The 22,601-nt window shown below is 39.7% G+C and overlaps 2 protein-coding genes across 3 annotated transcripts; one reads left to right on the top strand and one right to left on the bottom strand.

Moving 5' to 3' along the window:
• The first annotated feature begins 1,943 nt into the window (after positions 1–1,943).
• LOC129179631 (D-amino-acid oxidase-like) lies at positions 1,944–16,542 on the top strand. Of its 2 annotated transcripts, none has more exons than XM_054773089.1 (11): positions 1,944–1,998; positions 5,734–5,929; positions 6,007–6,121; positions 6,246–6,322; positions 6,418–6,483; positions 7,159–7,213; positions 8,500–8,604; positions 8,679–8,758; positions 11,379–11,496; positions 12,730–12,828; positions 12,918–16,542. In XM_054773089.1, exons 2-11 carry the CDS (start codon positions 5,736–5,738, stop codon positions 13,041–13,043), a joined length of 1,035 nt encoding a protein of 344 aa, XP_054629064.1. In that variant the 5' UTR covers positions 1,944–1,998; positions 5,734–5,735; the 3' UTR covers positions 13,044–16,542. The 2 variants fall into 2 exon arrangements, with proteins under 2 accessions (XP_054629064.1, XP_054629063.1); XM_054773088.1 differs by lacking the exon at positions 1,944–1,998 and adding an exon at positions 2,794–2,855.
• svopa (SV2 related protein a) lies at positions 13,621–22,580 on the bottom strand. Its single transcript, XM_054773085.1, has 16 exons — positions 22,225–22,580; positions 19,813–19,976; positions 19,615–19,700; positions 19,438–19,536; positions 18,437–18,508; positions 17,566–17,690; positions 17,430–17,493; positions 17,206–17,331; positions 17,006–17,134; positions 16,845–16,918; positions 16,660–16,736; positions 15,667–15,771; positions 15,406–15,517; positions 15,229–15,310; positions 15,033–15,122; positions 13,621–14,952 (listed from the first exon to the last, which is right to left on the bottom strand). Exons 1-16 carry the CDS (start codon positions 22,257–22,259, stop codon positions 14,740–14,742), a joined length of 1,653 nt encoding a protein of 550 aa, XP_054629060.1. The 5' UTR covers positions 22,260–22,580; the 3' UTR covers positions 13,621–14,739.
• Positions 22,581–22,601: the final 21 nt, after the last annotated feature.

Raw genomic sequence — 22,601 nt, 5'->3', positions numbered from 1 at the left:
TAGATCCCCACACATTCACTGTCAACAAATTAATATATTAATTTTTTTCCCGTTTTTTTTTCCACAGAAATAATATCTCATTTACCATAACGTTCACAATTTATAAATATGTTATAATACTGGTAAAATGTACAGAATACTGTCCACGAACCACTGTTAGAAAGCCCACAATTTTTACATGCTTATGTTGTTATGCTTCACTGATAATGTTTTTTTCATCAAGCATTGAGATGTCACACTTTGTTCGGCGTCCCTTGAGCGCACCATAGTTGTGTGCTGAGCACAGAGGTTTGTTTGGCTACAGAAGCACTAGCTAGCGCCAGCCTGACGACCAGATTGACTCAGATTCCATCTGTTCATTGGTCATCTTATTTCATTAGTAGTGAGTAGCTGCCTATACATTTTATACTTCAACTGCATTTAATAAATGTGTGAGACATATTTAGGGTTTAAACAGGGATTGTGTTGCAAGTGAACAATGGCAATTGAAGAGAAAACTGGCGGGTTTTGGAGCTGAATCTAGTCTAATCTAATAATTACAACTGTCACTTTTATTGCAAATGTGGAGTTGTGTGTCAAACACAGACATGTTTACGCATGTATCAATCACTCTCCGTTTTTCGCTATTCGTTTGAGGTCCCGGAAAGTAACCCCTATGAACCCCTGTTTGTGGATCTACTGTATATGCTGGTTTTGTTTCTCTTTCCTTTTCTTTTCTAAAATAAACAATTGTAAACATTGAACATGTACAGGAAGTCTATTCAGGAGGTAAACTGATTATCGGCAATTGTTTAGGCAAAATAAGCTAGCTTGTTCCAACTCATTTTCATGCGTGTTGCATTGTGCAAAGTGGAATTACATTATGTTCCTGAGTGTTGCCAACTTGGCGAGTTTGTCGCGAAATCTGGCAAGATACCAAACCCTCTTGTTGACATATTTTCTCAAAAGCGACAAGTGACAAATCTAGTGACTTTTTCTGCCGTTGTTGAAGAGTTTTCTGGTATTTGGGGACTTAAAAGTGAAAGAACGTATTGCCCTGCAGTTTTTCACAGAACTCACAGATCTGCTGAACGGTCCACCCCGCCCCAAAGCAGTCACAAGCTGTCAGTGCACTGTCAGCTTCCGCGGCTCATAGTGGAGCATAGTGGAGCTTTATGCATCCATGAATCACACATGCGCGAGGTGCGATGCTGCCAGGATGGCCAGGATTTAATCCTCATTAAATTACTACTCATTACACTCAAGCCTCATTTGGACTTGGACACATACCTATAAGTGTGTCAGAAGTGATGCGAGAAAGTTGTGTGCTAAATTAAACAAGTAGTCCTAACTGCAAGATAAAAGGTGGAGGCTGGAGACGCAGATGTAATTATTATGATGTCCAGCTGTTGACAGGTGGGCGCTGGCCGAGATAAAATTTAAATTATTTTATTTTGATGAAGTGACGGCCAATTTTAAATGATCAAACCAAGACTCTAGTTTATTTTTAGTTCTAAACGCAACTGAAGGTGATACACTCACTTTGCACGACTCCGCTCTGTCACCGTTTGTCCGTAATATATAAATTAATCAGTCACGCTGTTTCGTGGTTGATTTTGGCCTATTAACTCATTCAATCCCAGCCATTTTTCAAAAGACAACCCCTTCAGTAGCGGCCATTTTAGAAAGACGAAAGTTGCATTTCGCGTGTCGCAGGATGAGTTTGGAAACATGATGGTTTTTAGAGAGCTCACTTCTCTCCTACGAGGTTATGCTTTTTCCTATAGAATCCGTCACAACGGCATATGCAAATAATATGCAAATTAGCCTGTGACGCCATCTAGCGACTTCTAGGTCAGATAATAGCTACTTAAAAAAAAAAAAAAGCTACTTTTCGTACTGAGGAGTTGGCTGCTTTAAACAGCTAAGACCACTGGGTCACACATGAGACGTACTGTCACGACTGGTGCGTGGATGTGCAGGTGTGGATCCCAGTATGCAGATGCAAGACACGTCCAGGTAAGAAGTAAAGCTTTTACTTGACACTTTGATACAGCAACAAAAAACAACGGCGCTGAATGAATGTCCAAAGCACCGCGACAAACGTTGGCTAGTACAGAAGAGGAACTAGCTACCTGAGAGACAGGCGGACCACTGGGCAAGCAAGTAGGAAGGCTAGTACCACATAGGAAGGAGATAAATGCGAATGACTTGGGAGTCAGCAAACAGGCGTCGTGCAGAGTAGCGTCCAAAACAGCGGAATACTCCTACGCCTTCCTGCAGCAGCTGCGGCGAATAAATGCACGTGCTGATGGAAAGCAGCTGTGCTCCTCCAGTGGCTCCGCCCACCTCAGGAATACCAGCCCCTGGAAGACAGAGCAAAACTTGAGCAGTAACGAGCCCATAACAAAGTTCAACAGGTCAGGCGAGAAGAAAGCTGACATGTCACAGCCGAGCGTGACACGTACAACAGCAAAGCATCCCTCTACGCGTGAGGGGGCTAAGCCACAGACAGAAACGTACAGTATATACTGTATTTCTATGGGGCTAAGCTAGGTAAAAACCTGACCAGAAGTGCCTCGGACTTCTTCCTGCACCCGACTACAAGACGACTCCCCGCAGCTGTGTATCATTCTTCCTGGTACATTAAATTGTTCAAACTTTCGAGACGTATTTGGATGCATTAAAGACAACGAACAGACAAAATGTTCAACGCTGCTGAATGAAGACCTCATTCGATTGAGTAGGTGCCAATCAAAATTGTTGTCCCGTAGATTCATAGATAGCGAGACAGACTCCGCCCCTTGCATGTGACAGTCGGACTGTTGTTGTTAGCTCTTGGCTTTGCTCACAGTTGATCGACTACCACTCTGACGGTACAGTACCAAAACTTTTACGCTATCATTGTGTGAGTGATTTTGTGTAGTTATTATCGCGTCTGCATACAGTTTGCTTATACTTCAAGAGTGACACTGGCAGAAGTTGTCGGAAGTTTAGTGGTCTAATGTAACGCTGCTGCAACTCTCTTGAAGAGTGCAGAGCTCCAAACAAACCAAACATACTTTTAACATAGTTTATAGTGTCGTTTGCAAAACCTACAGTGGTCAGTAGTACAGTCGTTGTCGTCGAGCAAAGATGTTGTGTTCGAATCCGTGTACCACAATTAGGTTCGCTGCATGTGTAAATACAGTAGTTACCTTAACTATTGTAGTGTCACAAGCATTGCACCGTACAGTATTCTAATTCACTTGTTATGCTGCCGTACTTATATATAGTACGTACAGAGTACAGTAGTAGAGTTTGGCGCATCGATCGATAGACATATTTTTCAGTTCTCTTCTGATTATTTTCACAAAAACTGTATCTGTGTTTCGTGTTGTGTTGTTCACATACAGTATATTTTGTATATATTGTTATATTGTTTACAAAGTCAGGGAATAAGTCCTTAGACACAGGAAGATTTTAATGAGTATTTTTTGCTTTTCTGCAGTTGTTTATTTTGTGATTGAATGTAATAAACGCGAATAAATGATACATTTGATTATTTTGCTGATTTCTTACATTATCTTATTGTATTTTTTTCCCTAAAATATGTGTCCTGTGTTTAACTCTAATTATCATTATCATCAACAAATTAAAGTAAAAAAAATCACAAAATCATTCAAGGTTTTGAAAAATGTCCAAATAAGTAAGTAAGTAATATCGCCCACTTGTAATGCAATGAAACCTTCAAAGAAGCTCGTCAACTTTCCGTGTTGCTTTAATTTCAACCCTAATTTCCCCACTGTGATCAATTAGAGATGAAATAAGCTATAACAATGCTGTTCATAACCATGCCATCATAACACCTCTATTAATTGTTGAGACATAGTTTTAAGTAGCATTTTAACATTAACATTAAACTGTCATACAAGTGTAAAGAGAAGCTAAGCACTGTAAAATCAAACTAAAACACAGTGAAATCTCCAAAAACGAATGCAGTCTGTTCCATGTCACTGCTCGACTTCCCAATCGCCAAACAGTTTTTTAAACAAAAAGAGGGAAATGAATTAATTTGTTCCAGGCTCAAACTGCTGCCACCATAAAACCTTTATACTTGACCTTTATATTTAAAATAGCATTTTAACATTCCTAACTGTCATGCAAGATTAAAGAGTTGGTAACCACTGTGTGATGAAATTAAAGGAAAACTGATTTGATTTGATTTAATTTATTTAAAAAGTTGAACATTTCATTTCATATCAGTACACATCACATACTGTATCACAATTCATAATTCGACATGTTCAAAAGGAGTAGGAAGAAGCAGGGCTTATTCAATCCCCCATCAATTGCTAATAAATTTCACAATTGTTAATACAGTTCACATCAATTGCGAATACATTTGTTTATTTCTCATTCAACATGTTCCATTTGCCAGCTCTGAATAACTCTCGAAAATGATAAAGAAATATAACAATGTATTACAATGAAGTTTAGGTTTGTAGATCTGTATGGACAAATTGCTGCAAATTGCATAAAGTGCACTTGTCATATGGCTCAGCTTACAAAGTATTTCCCACTGATTCAGGATTCTTCTTTTTTATATTTTGTAAACAACTGTTTGTACTGTTTCTTAAAATGGCTCATTTTACTGCATTGTTTGAGGTCTTTACTCAATTTTTACTCAAGTTGTGTGGGCGAATAGGTGTTTTAAGTTTAATTTGTTTAATGTTTTTGGGTAACAGGTTATTTTTTTTGCTTTATGTATAATTTTAGCTGTTTGAAGGTTTACCAGGTCGACAAATTTTAATAGTTGTGGTTTTAGGAATAAAGGTTTTGTATGTTCTCTATAAGCGGCAGTATGGATTATCCTAACTGATTTTTTTTGTAGTACCATTAGTGAGTGAAGTCTGCTTTTATAGTTATTACCCCATATCTCTGCACAATAAGTTAGATATGGTAAGACTGGAGAACAATAGAGAGTATGGAGTGAATTTTACAAGCACAAATTCTGCTTTATTCAATATTTATGTATTTCTTGCCTCTTTATATTTTTAATGTGGGATTACCAACTCATTTTTCCATCTATTATAACACTTAAAACTTTATTTTCATTTACTCTGTCAATGTCCACACCGTCTGTTTGTATTTGCACATAAGTATCCTTTCTGCTATTACCAAATAGCATTATTTTAGTTTTATTTAGGTTCAAGGATAATCCGTTTTTAGTATAGTCATTTTATAGTCATTTTATCTGTGATTTTTCTTACTAGCTCTTGGGTGCCCTCTCCAAAACAGAATTCGGTAGTGTCACCTGCAAATAATACTAGCATTAGGTCTTAAGCGGCTTTGCAGATGTCAGTGGCACTTCCCGTGCAAGCTCCCCTCACCATGACACAGCAGTCCGGGCACAGTGAGGTGGAACTACCACTGTAGCTACGGAGCTGAATATCCAACGTAAAACTAACTTCACCACGGTACACCGTGGAAATATCTGCATGTTGGTTTTCTTGTTTTGTTGTTCTTGCGGGCGGCGGTGTCGAGTGGCAACCAGCTTTGAGGCACATTACCGCACCTACCGTGTTGGAGTGTGGCCCAGAGTCACGAACATTATACATCAACCGGATCGGCCCGATCTCGTGGTGGAAGCCGATTTTATCTGACGTTAGAAATACATGGATCGGCAGCCGATCCCGATCCTGATGATCTTCTCGGGACATCCCTATAAAGTAGACATGTAAACATCAGGTTTCCTCTGCTGTGTCATTACAGAAATGCGTGTGGCTATAATAGGTGCTGGAGTCATTGGTCTGTCCACTGCTCAGAGTATATATGAGCAGTACCACTCCTTGGTCAGTCCACTGACCATAGAGGTGTATGCAGACTGCTTCACCCCACTGACCACCAGTGATGGAGCGGCAGGCTTGTGGCAGCCGTACTTTAATGACAATGACAACCTCAAGGAGAGGTATTCTCTTTCATTCAAATTAACCTCTCTTCTTTACAACATGCTCTTTTTCAATGCTGCATCCTCCTCTGCTTTAGAGAATGGAATAAACAGACCTTTGACTATTTGGTGAGTTGCCTCAGTTCACCCGAGTCTGTAAAAATGGGTGTTTTCCTCCAGTCTGGCTACAACCTCTGCACAGAACCAAGTCCTGTGAGTACAGATTTGCTCTCGAAACACCCAATGTATAGATAAGATAAGACTGAATCTACAGGTGGTTGGAAATTTGTTTATATTGTGTATAGTGCTCTCGCTCATGTGATGTTTTTGTGTGCAGGAGCCTTCCTTTAAAGATATAGTCCTGGGCTTCAGGCGTCTCACAGAGCGTGAGCTGCAGATGTTCCCTGGCTACAGGTAGAGTTGTGGTTGCAAATACAGACATGATTCAATCATCCTCTCCAAGTGCATATATTCTCTAACACCCTTTTAAAATGTCTTATCTTTTTTAGCGACGGGTGGTTCAACACTACTGTCATGGTGGAGGGTAAGACATACCTACCCTGGTTGATGGACTGGTGAGTAAACGTGTAATGGGACACGTATCCTAATCATTTAACCAATTTATCATTGATTAGTTCCCTTGAATGAGTTTGATAAAAAAAACCCTCACCTAATAGATTGTGAGCGTTCCTGTGATTGACTGGTGGCCAGTCCAGGGCGTACCCTGCCTCTCACCCCAAAGTCAACCGAGATAGGCTCTAGCTCACCCGTGACCTTAATGAGGACAAGTGATATAGAAAGTGGATGAATGGATGCACAGATAGCGGTATCTGTACTGTAGTTTGTATAAAACTTAAGCTGATTGGAACCTGACAAAGGTCAACTTTAGCTTGTAGCACCTTGTAATTTCATACACTATTAAACCATGAAAGGAGAACACGCCTGACTCTGTAGAACACTATTCCTCATAATTGTCAATAGAATGTATTGATTGCAACAAGGCACTTTAGATAAGGGACTAAGATAAATAAATGGGGAATTGAGAGCAAAGGCTTGTTGAGGTGAACCTGTTTAATGAATAATATTTTAAGTGTCGCAGGTACCTTTGCATAGTCAATAATTCTATATACAGTATAACCATATCAATTCAGACATACTGAGTAGCCTGAATAAAAAGTTAATGATTAGTAGTGTTGAAGTGTTGGTAGTGGTGGTTTAATGATGTATATCTGCTTCTTTGTCCTCTCCAGGTTGCAAAAACGAGGTGTGAAATTTTATCACAGGAAAGTTGGCTCATTTACAGAGGTAGGCCTTATAAATGCATTTTTTTTGTTGAACATATATTATGTCATAAAAGTGAGTACAGCCCTCACATTTCTGCAAATATTTTATGATATCTTTTCAAGAGACAACATTACAGAAACGACACGTTGATACAATAAGGTAAAGAGCCATTTTGCCCCCTCGCCCACTAAAGAAAAATAGTCTGGAACCGCAAAACATCAGCTTATAAACTTTTACAAATTGGAAGCTCTCTTAATTTTACCAGTTACCAGTAACAGAATGCAAAAAATAGAAGTGCAGTGTTCATACTCTATGTAACAGATGCCAACTAGTAGGGTTGTGATAGTATCCTGGTTAAACCTGACGCCTCAAAAAATGTGCAGCACAGTGAATTGACAGCCTGTTTCTTTTAGTGCACTGGCTATGGAAACGAGCGGCAGTGCCCAGCGACACCGGTGAGCAACGCTCTCACATCCAGAGCAAATGATGAATCTCCCACGGTTTTGATTTGCTGTGAGATTTGGAGGGGGTGTCAAAGTATTTCAGAGGAGAAAAAGCAGCTGGTGTTGATCGAGTGCTTTTGCTAGTACCGGATCTTGCGAGTATCAGAGATAAAGTTACATAAATGTCTGTGAAAACTAACGTAAACTTACCTGATATATATATTGTAGGTAGCACGCATGTTTTATGATGACTTCCTGGAATAAGACAAAAATAAATTTCAAGGAAAAAAGCGGTCATGCTACCCCGATTGAGTTGCATACGTGGCCTACGCAACACAAGCCTACACAGCGCTGTCTTGTCAAATGCACCGCGTACTTTACAAAACAAGTTTACCAAGTGACTTTAGATACAAACCAGGCGGTATTCGGCAAAAATGCATCATCCGTAACAGATACTCGTTTATAACAAGTATCCGGCTCATCCTTAGTGCCTTTGATATTCTAGTGAACTCCAGGCTGGAGGGAGTTAAGACAGTGTTGGAAAATAATGGTATCCACACTAAATATTGATGCTTTGGCCACAATTTGGACATTTTCATGAGGGGTGCACTCACTTTTGTTGTCAGCAGTTTAGACATTAATGGCTGTGTCAAGTTATTTTGAGGGAACAGTAAATTTACACTGTTATCCAGGCTGTACACTGACATTACATTGTATCAAAGTCTTGTTTCTTTAGTGTTGTCCCATGAAAATATATGATAAAATATTTGCAGAATTTTTAGTGGTGTACTTTTGTGACACACTGTATATTTACACATCGTTACAAATAATCCATCATCTAGCATTGTTTACCGTCCTATTTAGCTGTCTAAATGTGGAGCAGATGTGATAATAAACTGCACTGGTGTAAGAGCCGGAGAGCTCCAGCCTGACCCTGAGCTCAAGCCAGGCCGAGGACAAATAATAAAGGTTAGGTGGATCATCCTATTTTTATTCAGACGAAGTGCAAATAGTTGTTGGGTATTTATATTCCTGTTTTTCAGGTGGATGCCCCATGGTTGAAGCACTGGATTTTGACCCACCATTCATCAGGGGTTTACAACTCACCGTACATCATTCCTGGGTAATGTCAGTGAGATTTGGCACTGACTGAACAGCAGGGGCGCATTTAGTCATTTGGGAGCCCAAGGCACACCCAGTCATTGGGGCCCTCCACATCCTGGTACAGAAGTTTTATACTCACCTCAACACAAGGTCTTCAATGTGGGCAGCAGCTAGTTACTTAGCCATGTTTATATACCCTCCCAAAACTATTTTAAATAGTAATGTTCGTCATCTACTAAGTTAGTACTTGTAGATGATGAACATTAATATTTAAGATTTTTTTTTCATATTCACACCTGTATATAATACTAACAAGTGTGAATATGAAAATATTATTCTATTTCCTGAGCAAGATAAAACCTTAAAATCATCCAGGAGGATTATTATTATCTAACAAGTAAATCACCTCAACGCTTTTAGTGTGATTGATAAAAACATTAAGCGACATTTAACCCGTGAAGAGTTTTTTCACACATATGCCACAACTGATTTTTTTGCCCAAATTTGGCTCTGTCTTTAAAATGTAATAACTCAGTCATTTCTGAATACTTTTTTACTTTCGACCACTCAAAATTTTCAGTGGCATCAGACCTATCCATACATATATAGTTTTTATTTATTTATTTATTTTTGATACCCTCTATGTACAATAAAAGCAATAATGTGCTTTCAGCAAAAAACAATTATGTGTATATCTATATAAAAAAATTAATTAAAATTGGAATGTTTGATATGAATAATTAGGGCCTTGAATATGTTAAAAAATCACAACAACAGATTTTTTGTGGCATGCACATTTTTTTGACAATGGCAATTTTATGTTAATTACCCCATAACGCGTTTTTTTGTTCAAATATTGACAGACCCTTGGAAGTGTATAATTTCTGAATATTTTTTTTACTTTCAACCACTCAAAATATTCAGTGGCATCAGACCTATCCATGCATATATAGTTTTTTGTATTTATTTATTTTTGAACGTGAATGAACATGAACAATAAACAACTTTTTTTTTTTTCGAACAATTCATGCAAGTCGGCCTCATATGATTTCGTCATACTGATACGCCGCATTTCGAGCAGACATTGGACGCTCTCAGTGGGTGTGTCACAAAGTCCACACTGCTTTCTCTTTCGTGAAGGTCCAGATGTGGCCTCTGCAGCATGCAAGAAAGCGTTTTGCAAGGTTTTAAAAGCCAAAAAGCTGTCTTGCAGACAAAAAGCTGTTTTATCGACAAAAAGCTGTTTTGCAGAGAAAAAGCTTGTTTTCCAAGGCGAGCCGCATTGGGAAATGCTCTCAAAACACCGCTATCCAATAGGAAGAGGGAGGGGGGGGGTCAGATTCAAACGCTGGACCAATAGAAACATCAAACTACAACTCCCAGCATTCCCCCAAGCAGAGCCGCCATGTTGGAGTGACGCGCCGCTTACGCGCCGCTGACGCGCCGCTGACGCTGCAACCACAGACACGCATGCTCCGTGCATACATGCACAATTTTGCAAATAACACTTTATTTTGCAAAATAACTTCACCCAGCAATGCACACACACACACACGCACCTATTCTAGCAAGATGGACAGTTTCCATGACGTTCATTTTGCACGATTGGGCGCTCATTGCAAAGACGCTATTAGTTAGGCTGTGTCGCCATCCAGTGGATTGTGGGTGTAAATTCAAAAAAAAAAAAAAAAATCCCTCTCTGCTGTTTTTCGACTCGCCACTGAATGGATTGAAGCGGAAATCACGGGAAATGCATGATAAAATATGAGGTTTTCAGTGCATCAAAAAATAGACATTATAATGGGAGTCTATGTGTCAAAACTTGGACTTTTGTAACGTTCTGGAGCATTTTTATTTTGCTCAGAGATGCAACACTTTACAAATGTTGGCATGGTGCCATTTTTTTTGTTTTTCATCTATTTCCAACCTGGGAGACCTTGAAGCAATCAAACGTTTTTTCCCCAAATGCTTTTCTCTTTAAAATAAATCTCACTGTCCAAAATATGGACAATAACTCTTCAAGGGTTAATGTAGTTTACCGCTTTAATACTCCGCTTCATCCCGAGGACTACCTCTGTGGCTGACACTGACAGCAGTGCTATTGTCAAGAACGTCCGGCTTTTGTTGTCGTATGTCTACGTTTGTACTTGGAACTGTGAAAAAGGTTGACACTTTCGGTAGTTTTGGTAGAAACGGTGTGCTTACCTCTCACCTTCTCCGCTCCACTCGAGTAACTCCGCTTCATCTTCCTCCACACCATGCCAACAACTTTGTTTTTTCTGCCGTCTTCCTGAATCAATCTGCACATGCGCAGTAACATGGAATAGTCCACTGCCTGACAAGGGAGGGGGGAGCATTCGAAACAATCATGATAGATTACACATTTTGATGTAGTTTTAAGCATGTGAATTAAGACTAATATGTACATATAATCACATAAAAAAATCAATAATCAGTTTTCATGAGACGTTTGGGGGCCTCTGGAAATCTCATGGCCCTAAGCAATTGCCTGTGTTTGCCTCATGATAAGTCCACCCCTGCTGCTTCTGTTTTACATACTTTCTGTTTTATACCATCAACACAAGTACATGTACATGTGTTACTCCCTGTACGTTGTTTTCATGAGTTTGTTTGTGCAGGAGTCGTCTTGTGACAGTCGGTGGGTTGTTCCAGTTGGGCAACTGGAGTGAACACAATAATATCACTGATCATAAAAACATTTGGGAAAAGGCTTGCCAGCTCGTACCTAGTCTCAAGGTATGATACAGAAACACAATAATTCTTGTAAGTTCTGTCAAAATATACTGTATATGTATGTACACGATTATAGACACCTGGCCATTTCACCTACTGTAACAGATGGATGTTTTTTTTTCTAATTTGATTAGATGTTCATTGTTGATTTATTGCATCTCGAGGCTTTGGGACAAAATGAAGTGCAGTACTTATCTGCGACCAGCAAAGGTGCTGTTGAGTCATTCTTAACTACAGTGGAACCGTGGTTAGTGTCAATATGTTCAAGAAGGTCTGACTCTAACCGAAACGAACGCAAACTGAATCAGTTTTTCCCATAACAAATAATGTAAATCCAATTAACCCGTTCCAGAAACACAAAAATGTACACAACACCCGTTTTTATAGTTTTGCAATTATAGTTGTACATGCATAAAACAATTCAATCTGCATGTACATATAAATGATGACATTTAAGGTTACTTTTACCTTCAATGAAGATGTGATTTTGATGTGACTATTCCCAAAGACACAATGCGGCAGCGGGATCAACACAGACCCCACCTTTGTGTTTTGTCATGAGTTATTTTTTTAATTCAATAGAAAAATCCGCTCAAACTCGCCAAACTCGTGCCATGGAGGGCCGAGACACTGCAGGTTTTCTTTCCAGCCAGTCACTAAAGCAGGTGATTTTAATGATCAACACCTTCAATTTGAGGGAAGGAGCTCATCAATTAAACCACCTGCTGAAGAAACTGGTTAGAGAGAAAACCTGCAGCGTCTCGGCCCTCCAGGGCACGAGTTTGACACATGTGCCATATATGCATCTCCAACTCAGATACACGTCTCTAGTCCGCTCGTCCTGGGAACGACACTTCCTCATTATCACTAGACAACCGAGAGATGCTTTCAGGGACACTCCGACGTGTATGTGTGGTCTAAATAAACAGAAAGACAAAGAAAAACAGTAATTGGGTAATCCCATAAAATACTGTACATCTACACTCAAACTATGAATTCAACTTAAATTACGTGGTGTCTTTGAATGCAACCCTTCATGGCTCATAACGCGATTACGGTGTAATTCTGCTGCTATTAAAGAGAGTAGCGTTAGGAAAATACATTTTCAGATCTTTTAGCTTGGTTTAAACTTTCAGTATATATTTGTATGTATGTGTGTGTGTGTGTGTGTGTATTCATGCAGTTTGAAGTTGCACCCTGTAAATGTTATTTTTCTGCGTTGTTTTCTGACCCCAGCATGCCACGATAATGTACGACTGGACCGGCCTCAGGCCAGTTCGAAATACAGTCAGACTGGAGCGAGAGACAATACAGTGTGGTCCCACTGCAGTAGAGGTGATTCCACATAGCTGATCATGACTTAAAATATAAATGCCCTACTATTATTTCTCAGTATCTGAGTTTACTGTGCTTCTACTGTGTAGGTGATTCACAACTATGGCCATGGAGGTTTTGGACTCACCATTCACAGAGGCTGTGCCCAGGAAGCAGCCAGGCTTTTCGGCCAGATCTTGGGCCAAAAGGGGGTGGGACCAAAAGCTCACCTGTGAATTTGTTTGTGATTCAGTTGGAATCAAGTCATTGATTTTTTTCAGTGCCTTATAAGGCATACACTCGATCATGCCCTAAAAGTACAGTATGAGTATAACATGAGATCACATTTATAAATTTAGATCTTTTTTGTTTACTACGTGTAACCCGCCCTGCTTCACACTGGCCGCTCCGGGGCTCGAACACAATACCTTCGCAATGGGAGACGAGAGCACTGACCACACGGCCAAAAGCCTGGACTGTTGACCGCGTGTTCAGCGCAGCTCTCAAGGCAGACGGAGTGAGGTTTACCAACGTACACTTGCACAGCCTCACAGGCTGGCATCCGTTACATACAGAATAACAAAAACTATCCATCTTCTATGCTGCTTATCCTCACTAGGGTTGCGGGTATGCTGGAGCCTATCCCAGCTGGACTGGTCTCCAGTCAATCGCATGGCACTTATAGACAAACAACCATTCACACTCACATTCATATAATAAAAACCAACAAAACAAAAAAAACATGGTTATAATTCACATCTGAAAGAAACTATGTAAGATTTTTGAAAGTTATTAATATATAACAGCAAAAATCACTGCTCTTTTTCAAGGATCTTTTTACTGCAATATTGCACATTTACATCCAGTGTATTGACAAGAATCAGTGCACGTAGACACCTAATGCAGCATTTTGTCTTTACACTGTTAGAATCAATACTGTAAGAACTAGCTAGATGGGCATCTGCTAGTTCGTTTTCCTTCCAAACGGACTGGGCAAAATACGGTGGTCTTCACATCACCTTGATACAAAGAAATGCTCGACAACTAAACATGTTTGATGCATTATTTACAGGGGTACGAAATAAGACATGATTCTGTATGTAAAGTAAACAGTAACCCAATTAGATCCTAACACATTGTTTTAAGTATTGTAATCAAATAATTATTTTGAATCAGGAACATTTAGCTTTCAAAAATACACACAAAGAGATCTCTTTTTACTTGAATTCTGCATCATTGAATGTTTTCATTTTCCAAAACGTAATACATACTTGAATTACATGAAAGGTTAACACACTTGGCCATTGTCTTTGTCAAGATCATCGTGTAAAATGATTGTTAGCGCTACTGGAATTATGTATTTTTTCCAATTTCTTTTGAAAACCACAAGTTGAATGACAAATTTTACATTTACCCTTGGGCACCATCTAATGTGTTGATGTAATGTATTTGATATGATTTGGCCATTCTCTCTATTCTGCAGTAAATGAAAAAAAACATTTTAATATGCGAGATTGTACTTAAATACTCTCAATACAAATTAAATGTATAAAGCGGATGTTTTGCAAGTAAATAAAATTAAGTATTTAAGGCTTTCTCAGTTGAAGTATCGGTCGCTATCGTATGACTTCTGATCCCTATACCAAAACTTTTTGTCCTTTTCATTTTCAACACAAAGCAAATTTCTTCACTTTTTCAAGAGTCTCACTTGTCCCCCACCATTTGTGGCTCAATCCCGCATGCCATGTCTTCCAGCCATCCTGTTGTTGGTATACAATGGTGAAATGGTGACAGCAGTGGTGGTTGAAGACTATCGAGTGCAGTGATATGACACGGTTATGCTGTCTGTAGCCGCTTTAGGGGCTGAAGACGCACGCAGAAACGTGGTCTAGGTTTTCGTCATTCATTGCAATACAGTAATGTCATTATTACTCAGTCCTGGGAGCAAGAGCTCGAGTGAGGGATTTGCCCTGATCTTTGTGAGGAGGCCCGGCCCGTCATCTCCTGCCCCCACTGACGATGGCTGGACTCCTGCAGGGCCCGGCCTGTTGTCTCAATTGGCAGTGCACAAGAGGCGATGGCGGCGAGCAGGCAGCAGCAGCAATACACTGACAGAGCCAAATACACAGACGACTCCAACAACACCTGCAGGATAATGTCAGCAGGGAAATTCTCACGTTATATATCACTTTGTCATAAAAAGAACACAATTTGACAGTTTTTACCTGTGCGACAAAAGGTGTGATGAGGGCACCAACTCTGGCCATTCCACTGCTCGTTCCCAATCCTAAAGCTCTGGTTGCAGTTGGATACACCTGTGCAGTATCACAATGTTCTTTACTGTGATATAGGTTTGATTTGAATGAATCTATTCCTATGAAGTGAGGGTAAACACTGTGTGTGTGTGTGTGTGTAAGGAACCTCTGGGGTGTACACATAGGCAGCTTGAAATCCCCCTGAAATGAAAGCTCTAGCGATGAATATCAGCACCGTCATGGAAGCTCTGGAACAAAATCGGAAGCAGCAATGGTGGATATATGACCGACACAATTTGATTTTAAGAAAACGGGTATATTTATCTCAAATTTGCCATTTTACCTCCCCACACAACCATAAAGAGGAATGATGCACAGAGAGAAGACCAGGAAACACAAGGCCATAGTCTTCCTTCTTCCTAAGCGATCGATCGCCCACAAAGTCACCAACAATCCTGTGGAACACGACCCCAGAACCTTAGTTTATGTGATGCAGTCACATAAACTTTTCAGAATAAACATTTATTATCTTTCATTTTATGATGTAGTCAAACAAAATAATCGCTAAAAATGCTATGTAATTCTAAGTATTCCAATGTATTACCTGGGAATTCTGATAAGGTTGTCCATAAGAGGTCTTTATAGTCATCACTGTTCAGATATTTACACTCCAAGCTGCATCGCAGCTCCATCTTATTACCTTTGGACACTAGAGAGAAATACAGAACACATTTCAAACATTTCGAAACATTGGCTGTACTAATGTATTAATGGCTGTACTAATCCTGTCATAACTAGCCAAGAATCTCATATTCATGACTTTACCAGCACTATACAGTCAAAAATGCCTGACTAACCCAAACCCTAATTGCATAATTGATTAAGAGGTATGGTGTGTACACAGTATTTTTTTTTTTTACGTACAGTACATTTATTTTATGATTAAGTCTTCTGTAATGTGTGGGATTATTGTTGTGCTGTAATTTTAGAGATGTTGCTGGTGCCAAACAAGCCATAAGGATCTTCTTTATATCCATATAGTTGCAGTATGTAGATGAATACTGTTAATAGTGTGTACACAAATACATCTGTGTATATTTAACAAGTGCAATAATATCTGCACACATTTGTGTGTAAGAAACATGTCAAAATGTAACAACACCAGCAGCTTATGATACTACAGCACTCAGTACTTAAGCACTTTGGCACTCAAGTACTTTAACACTTTAGCATGCAGGCACTTTATGGCTCCCCAAACTCAAGGTTTTGTCAAGTGTGAATGGTTCTTTGCTTATTGTTAATCTGTTTGATTACTGTTTTACTTTTTTTCTTTTTTTTAATATCAAATCTTATCGTTCTTGTACTTTATCAACTTACCCCCAGGGACTAAAGACAGAAATTAGCCACTGGCTATAATCTTGCATGTTTACATGAAAATGTTTATCAATATGCACTGTGCCTGTCTTTATGAAATAAATAAATCGACAAATTTTACAAGTACTGTTTTGGACTACTTTTCCTTTGTAAATGTAAAAATCAGTGTCTAAACAATGCTGTATTTCATCAACAATACAAAATAAACAGAGCAGTAACTTACTTCCACATGCACCTCCCTCCTGAAAGAGCTCTGTGGTGAGCAACACCAGGCCGTAGTACGAGAAGGCATTTGCAAACCTTAGGAGACACAAGAACCTCAGTGTAACGTTGTCTATGGAGTGTTAGAAATATGACACATTTTACATGAGTTAACAAATAAAAAACATGATCAGTCCCACTTTTTACCAAATAAACCACAGCAGGACAGTAGTCCAGCGAATGTGGGAAGAGAACAAGTCTCGGATCTTCCCACGATCCTCCTGGTGAAAAGAAAAGCGACAAAAGGCCAAGAGACAACTGAGTTACAGGTCGTAACATAAATGGTATATAATGAGTGACTGGTTTACTTGTTTGGCAGCAATAAGTTTTCCCAATGGCATGGGCACTCCATTCTCCTTGGCAATCCGTTTCAAAGTAGCCAGGGCTTTATCTTGATTCCCCGTCAGCACATCATATCGAGCACTCTCAGGTAGCCACTGCCCTCCGAGTGAAGAGCCTCATCAGTTGACAGTGCTGCTGAACGATTAAAAAACCTTGAGGTACTCACAAAACATAGGATGGCAAAGATGAACAGTGGGATGGTAGAGAGACCCAGCAGCCAACGCCAGCCTAGAGAGGGCATTACTAGGATTGCAAGAAGGACTTCAAACACGGTGCCCAGTGCCCAAAATATCTGTGAGGAAACAGAAAAAGTTATAGAGGTTATGTACTGGTCAACTTAATAGTTAAGCACCAGGTGAGACAGATGATGACAGATGTGATAGTACAAACCTCAATTAACAATATACATGTTGCTCTGGACTTCATGGGTAGAAATTCTGCGTATAGTGTCACCCTAATGAGGGGGAGGACGCTAGAATGTTAAGCCTAATTTGATTTTGAATTTGGATGATTGAGCGTTACTCACGACTGCGGGGCGCCACCGATGCCAAAGCCCACCAGGGCACGTAGGACGAGGATCCAGCCATATATGGGTGCAAACGCACTCATCAGACCGTAGAACATCGTCCACAACACACTCATTGTCAGACCCTGTGTGTCAAAACATGAAGAAGATGGTAAATACAAAATATTCAGAAAAAAAGTGTAATCACAGCGCTGTTTAGCATTCGTGAAAAGGTTTGAAAATTGCATTTATTGGGTGCTATTTACTACTGTAGTCTGACCACAACAATAATGAACAATGCTGAACAATAAAGATAAATGGCAGGGTGCTAACATAATACAGTACGTTTTACCTCAGCTACCTCAAACATTATGAGGTTGGTGTTCTCAAAAATCCATAGGGTTTTTGTTTGGACAATTGGACGATCTTACACATTTTTGATGGACTGCCGCCAATTATCATATAGTCCTATTGCTTCTGCATCTGTTTTGAGACAAGTCACTATTCTTCTCTTTCATTTAAAAGGCAAAAATATCCATCCATCTATAATTTATACCGATTGTCCTAATTTGGGTGACGAATGAGATGCAGCCTATCCCAGCTGACTTTGCGCAAGAGGCATCATACACCCTGGACTGGTCCCCAATCAATTACAGGGCACATATAATCACACAAACATTCACACTCACATTCCACATCATGGACGATTTTGCGTCTCCAAATAACCTGACATGCATTTATTTGGAATGTGGGATAAAATGCAAACTCCCCACAGAGATGAACAAAACTCAAACCCTTGAGCTCCTGATTGTGAGGCTGACATGATTATGAGGCCAAAAACATCAATCAACGTCATATCTTACATGTTAATTTTTACAGGAAATGTACTTACTGTCTTTCTTCCGTACTTGTCAGATATGTTTCCCCACAGGGAGGAGCTGATCATCATTCCAATGAACACTGCCTGTGTCAATGAATAAAAAAAAAAGTCACAGAATGCACACAACTGCTGTATGCAGTGTTACATGTTACACTGGGCAAAAGTAATGAGACACATCTCTTATAAATAGTGTATTCATATTATATTAATACTATTAATACTATTAATCATATTAAGCACGCAGGAGCTTCTTATAGACTAGTTACAGTAGCTCCCCCAATTGTATGCTTCCAAGTTTGTGGGAACAGAATAGGGAGGGTGGGAGTACTGATTAACCCCATAAAACCAGTTTTTGATGAACAAGAACAGAGATTTGAGCCAGCACACTCTCTCTCAGGTCCAAGATCAGCGCCCTCTGACCCCACAAAAGTTTTCTGGGTGAATGGGGAAACATTCTCACAGACACCCAGCAAAATCTCAGATAAAGTCTTCCCAAACAAGTGGAAGCTATTAAAGCTGCAAAGAAGGAAGCCAGTTGCTGCTTGTAATACTGTAGTGTATCTAATGACATCGATACACAAATGAGTCATTTTATTTTCCACTCATGATGCAATGGCATGCAGGTACATCTCAATAAATCTTTGAAAAGCACATTTATTTCAGTAGTTGAAAAAGTGAATTATGTAAATAATTATGTAAATTAAATCATGTATTATTCACAGATTGAAATATTATGTATTTCATAATTTCTTAATAATTTTGATATTTATAGTTTAGAGCTCAGTATTTCATAAAATTTGAAAAATTATCAAAAGGTTCACACTCTAATGAGCAAATGAACTGCAAAAAACTTCCTAAGCCTTCAACTGGTGTCTTAGTCTGAACTGAACTCCTGAAATCAAATAACTTCGGAACCACATTGTAATTTATTGAGATGTACCTGGATAAACGGCTTGTTAGATACAGTATCCGACATAGCATTAGGCACATTCCTGACATGACAGCATCATTACCGATGTAAGCAGTGCCACCTCCATGCTTGGTAGTCTCCATTCGCAATGCAGCTGTGGGGCTAAGATGCTTAGAATCATCATCTCCATTGCATCTGCCATCTGAACACAATAATCAAGTGTTCACTAATACAAACATACGTACATTTTAGAAAGAATATATTTGACAGAAGTTCTCACCCAGGACAGGCCAGTGAGGATGGAGAGTTTCCACTGGAAGGTCCCAAAGCCGATGGCCTCCACAGCATCCTCAACCATGAATGTGTCTGAAAGAAGGCAGTTGAATAGTTTGTAAATGTGAGGCGAGTCCACTGCAAGGAGTGTGTTTGCTTCGGAAGTACAGAGACAGGAAACCAATGACGTTCCATCATACGCTACCATCAGTTGGATTGGCAAACTCCCGGGGGACAGGTGCTCCATCTGCTAGCGCCACAGACTCCAGCTCTGTCTGCTCTGCCACACGTACCTCTGCAAGCGGCTCTCGATTGTCACCGTCATCCTCTGAGCGTGTACTTTCGCCTGTGTGACGGAAGCGGACGACACTAGGAGAGAAGATGAAAACATCAAATCTGCAAATCCCGCAGGACTCCAACTAGCCATAAAACTACTGTCAAATCTAGGTTAACTGCTCTTGTGAAAATGTGTTTTGTTCATGGCAGAGATCGGCAACCTTTAAGGTCAAAAGAGCCTCTTACAGTAAAAAAAAAAATAGTCTGGAGCTGCAAAACATTACACAGCTTGTAAACTTGTAAAAGTTGAAATGTTTTTTAAATGTTACCTGTTACAACAACAACATTCAACAAACAGAAGTGCAACAAGCATGTGTAGGCCTACTCTTAAACACTTGGTTGAAATCACTTAACTATGTAAGCCTTTTTGAATGGTTCCCATATTTGTTTGAAATTAAAACAAAACGTAGCCAACTTTAACATAAAAAAGCTCATCAGACTTCACACTTCTGCATATCAGTGTTGTTTGCTCAATAGCATTTACACCTGTGCTGAACTGTCATTAATGACCATTCTGTTGGTCCTGTCCAAGACTGTGTTTGCAGAGAGAGGCATTCTTTCATTTTCTCAATCATTTCTTGTTTATTTTTTAATTGGGAGAAGTGATATTTTTATGAACAATTCTTTCACATATTCTCCATCTGTGAATGGCTTCCCCCTCCTTCCCATCTTATGTGCAGCCCAGTGTTGCCAGCTTGGCCATTGTCTCACTAAATCTGGCGACTTTCCAAACCCTCTTGGTGACTTATTTTCCCAAAAGTGACTAGTGACAAAAATGTAGGGACTTGTAGTTGGAGACTTAGTGAAAGCACTGCTTTTTATAGACTAAAGTGAAAGCATGTACTGTTCTACGGTTGCTGCCGAGAGGTCCGCCCTCACTGCAGTCAATGCACAGTCAGCTCCCGCGGCAACCTATCTGCCTCTCCCCGAGTCACCACCTCTGCGATTAGCGTGTCACAACCTCCAAACACAAAGCTACAGCGCGCTTGTCGTTATAAGACTTTTTGAAAATGCACATTTCCCCTACTTCGGTGTTAAAAGAAAATCCTCACACTTGGCGAAGGGAGGCTGCAGAGCCGCTGCGGGTTGCCGACCTCTGGTTTATGGCATTAAAAGCTAACTGGATATCCAAAAGTGAACTTGCTCTAATGCACTGGAGCTTACAATGACACAAGATCACGGCAAAATGTTGAGGGCTACTTTGGTCATATTTTTATGGTAGTGAAAATGATAAGAATAAAAATATTGCACAATGTGTAAACCCTGTAAGGCCCACATAACAGCTCTCCAAGATAAACACCCTGAAATAGCCAAGCTATCCACAGACGGAAGATGTAATTTTCTGCCACATGCAGATAATGAACGGTTTCTTAAGTATACTGAGACAACTCATGAGTGCCAGTGATACATTACCACTGTAATTACAATGCACACCAGTCAGGTTATCAATGCTGTGGATGAGCTTAAGAGATGCTCTGTTACTGTAAGACAGTTAATAATTTATAAAGTAAGTATAATCAGCAATCTGCAGACCTTACATGGTAGTGCGAAATTTATTTGTGGAGGTCCAAATGTATTTGTGGTGGGAAACACTGTATACAGCGGAGGGCCAAATACTGAAAAAATAAAAGGGTTAGGTGAGTTGGAGGGGGGGTGTCCACATTGAAATATGTATACATATATTTTTTAAGGCTAAAAAAAAGTTATAAAGTATACATTTAAAGACGAAGCTTTGTCTTGTTATTTATTAGTATCAACAGTTCAGCTTTTTCTATTTCCATTGTTCCTTTTTGTTGTATTTTTCCACTTTTGCTGTTTAAAAAAAATAAAAAAAATTCTATAATGTGCCGCTGGCCGCAAATCGCACATTGGACATCCCTGATATAATACTGTATATAATCTATTGTATAATCATCTAATATTTGATGGGATGTCAGTATTGTGTTTTCATCAGACTCCTAACAAGACTGGAGTAAAATCCATTAAGTACTGAGTAATGACGTTTAAGATAGCTAAGGCATCATCATGACATTCTGACCAAAGCTGCCTCCTACGCACAAACGACACAGCAATATAAAAATGGTTTTGACGATTTCGTCCACCAATACCTCCACGTCGTTTTACTATGTTGACATCGGTTTGACATCACATGACGCTGCTGCCTTGATACAATCCGAGCTAATAGTGTTAAAACACAAGCCAAACACAATGTGGTCGAGCGTGAGACACGGACCGAATAAAAGCAAAAGCAACCGATTTGAACAAAGGCGGTTTAACTCACGGCAACTGTCTCAGCTGGAACAGATCATCGTCCATTTTGGTGTTTATTTGCCGACTGTCCGTTTGGCCTCATCGCCGTTTACATGATAACGACGAGCAGCGATTTCAGCACTGAGGAGAGCGACCAGCTCACCGCCAATGACAAGCCACATACGGGACTCACCACACACACACAAATCACAGTGAACAATAGTTGTAATGGCTATAATTTACATCACAGTAAATAATCACATATAGTAATATTCCATTTAATAACACTTTCTCACTAAAATAAATAAATGATGACAGTCTCTAAAACAAAAACAAAAAAATCTTAGCCGGAACTTTAAACACTGAGAACATAAACGTACGGTCCTTATGTGGGTCCCCCCAGAAATA

This window comes from Dunckerocampus dactyliophorus, chromosome 4 (assembly GCF_027744805.1).
Source record: "Dunckerocampus dactyliophorus isolate RoL2022-P2 chromosome 4, RoL_Ddac_1.1, whole genome shotgun sequence".
NCBI lineage: Eukaryota > Metazoa > Chordata > Actinopteri > Syngnathiformes > Syngnathidae > Dunckerocampus > Dunckerocampus dactyliophorus.
This window is presented reverse-complemented; position numbering and strand designations above follow the sequence as displayed.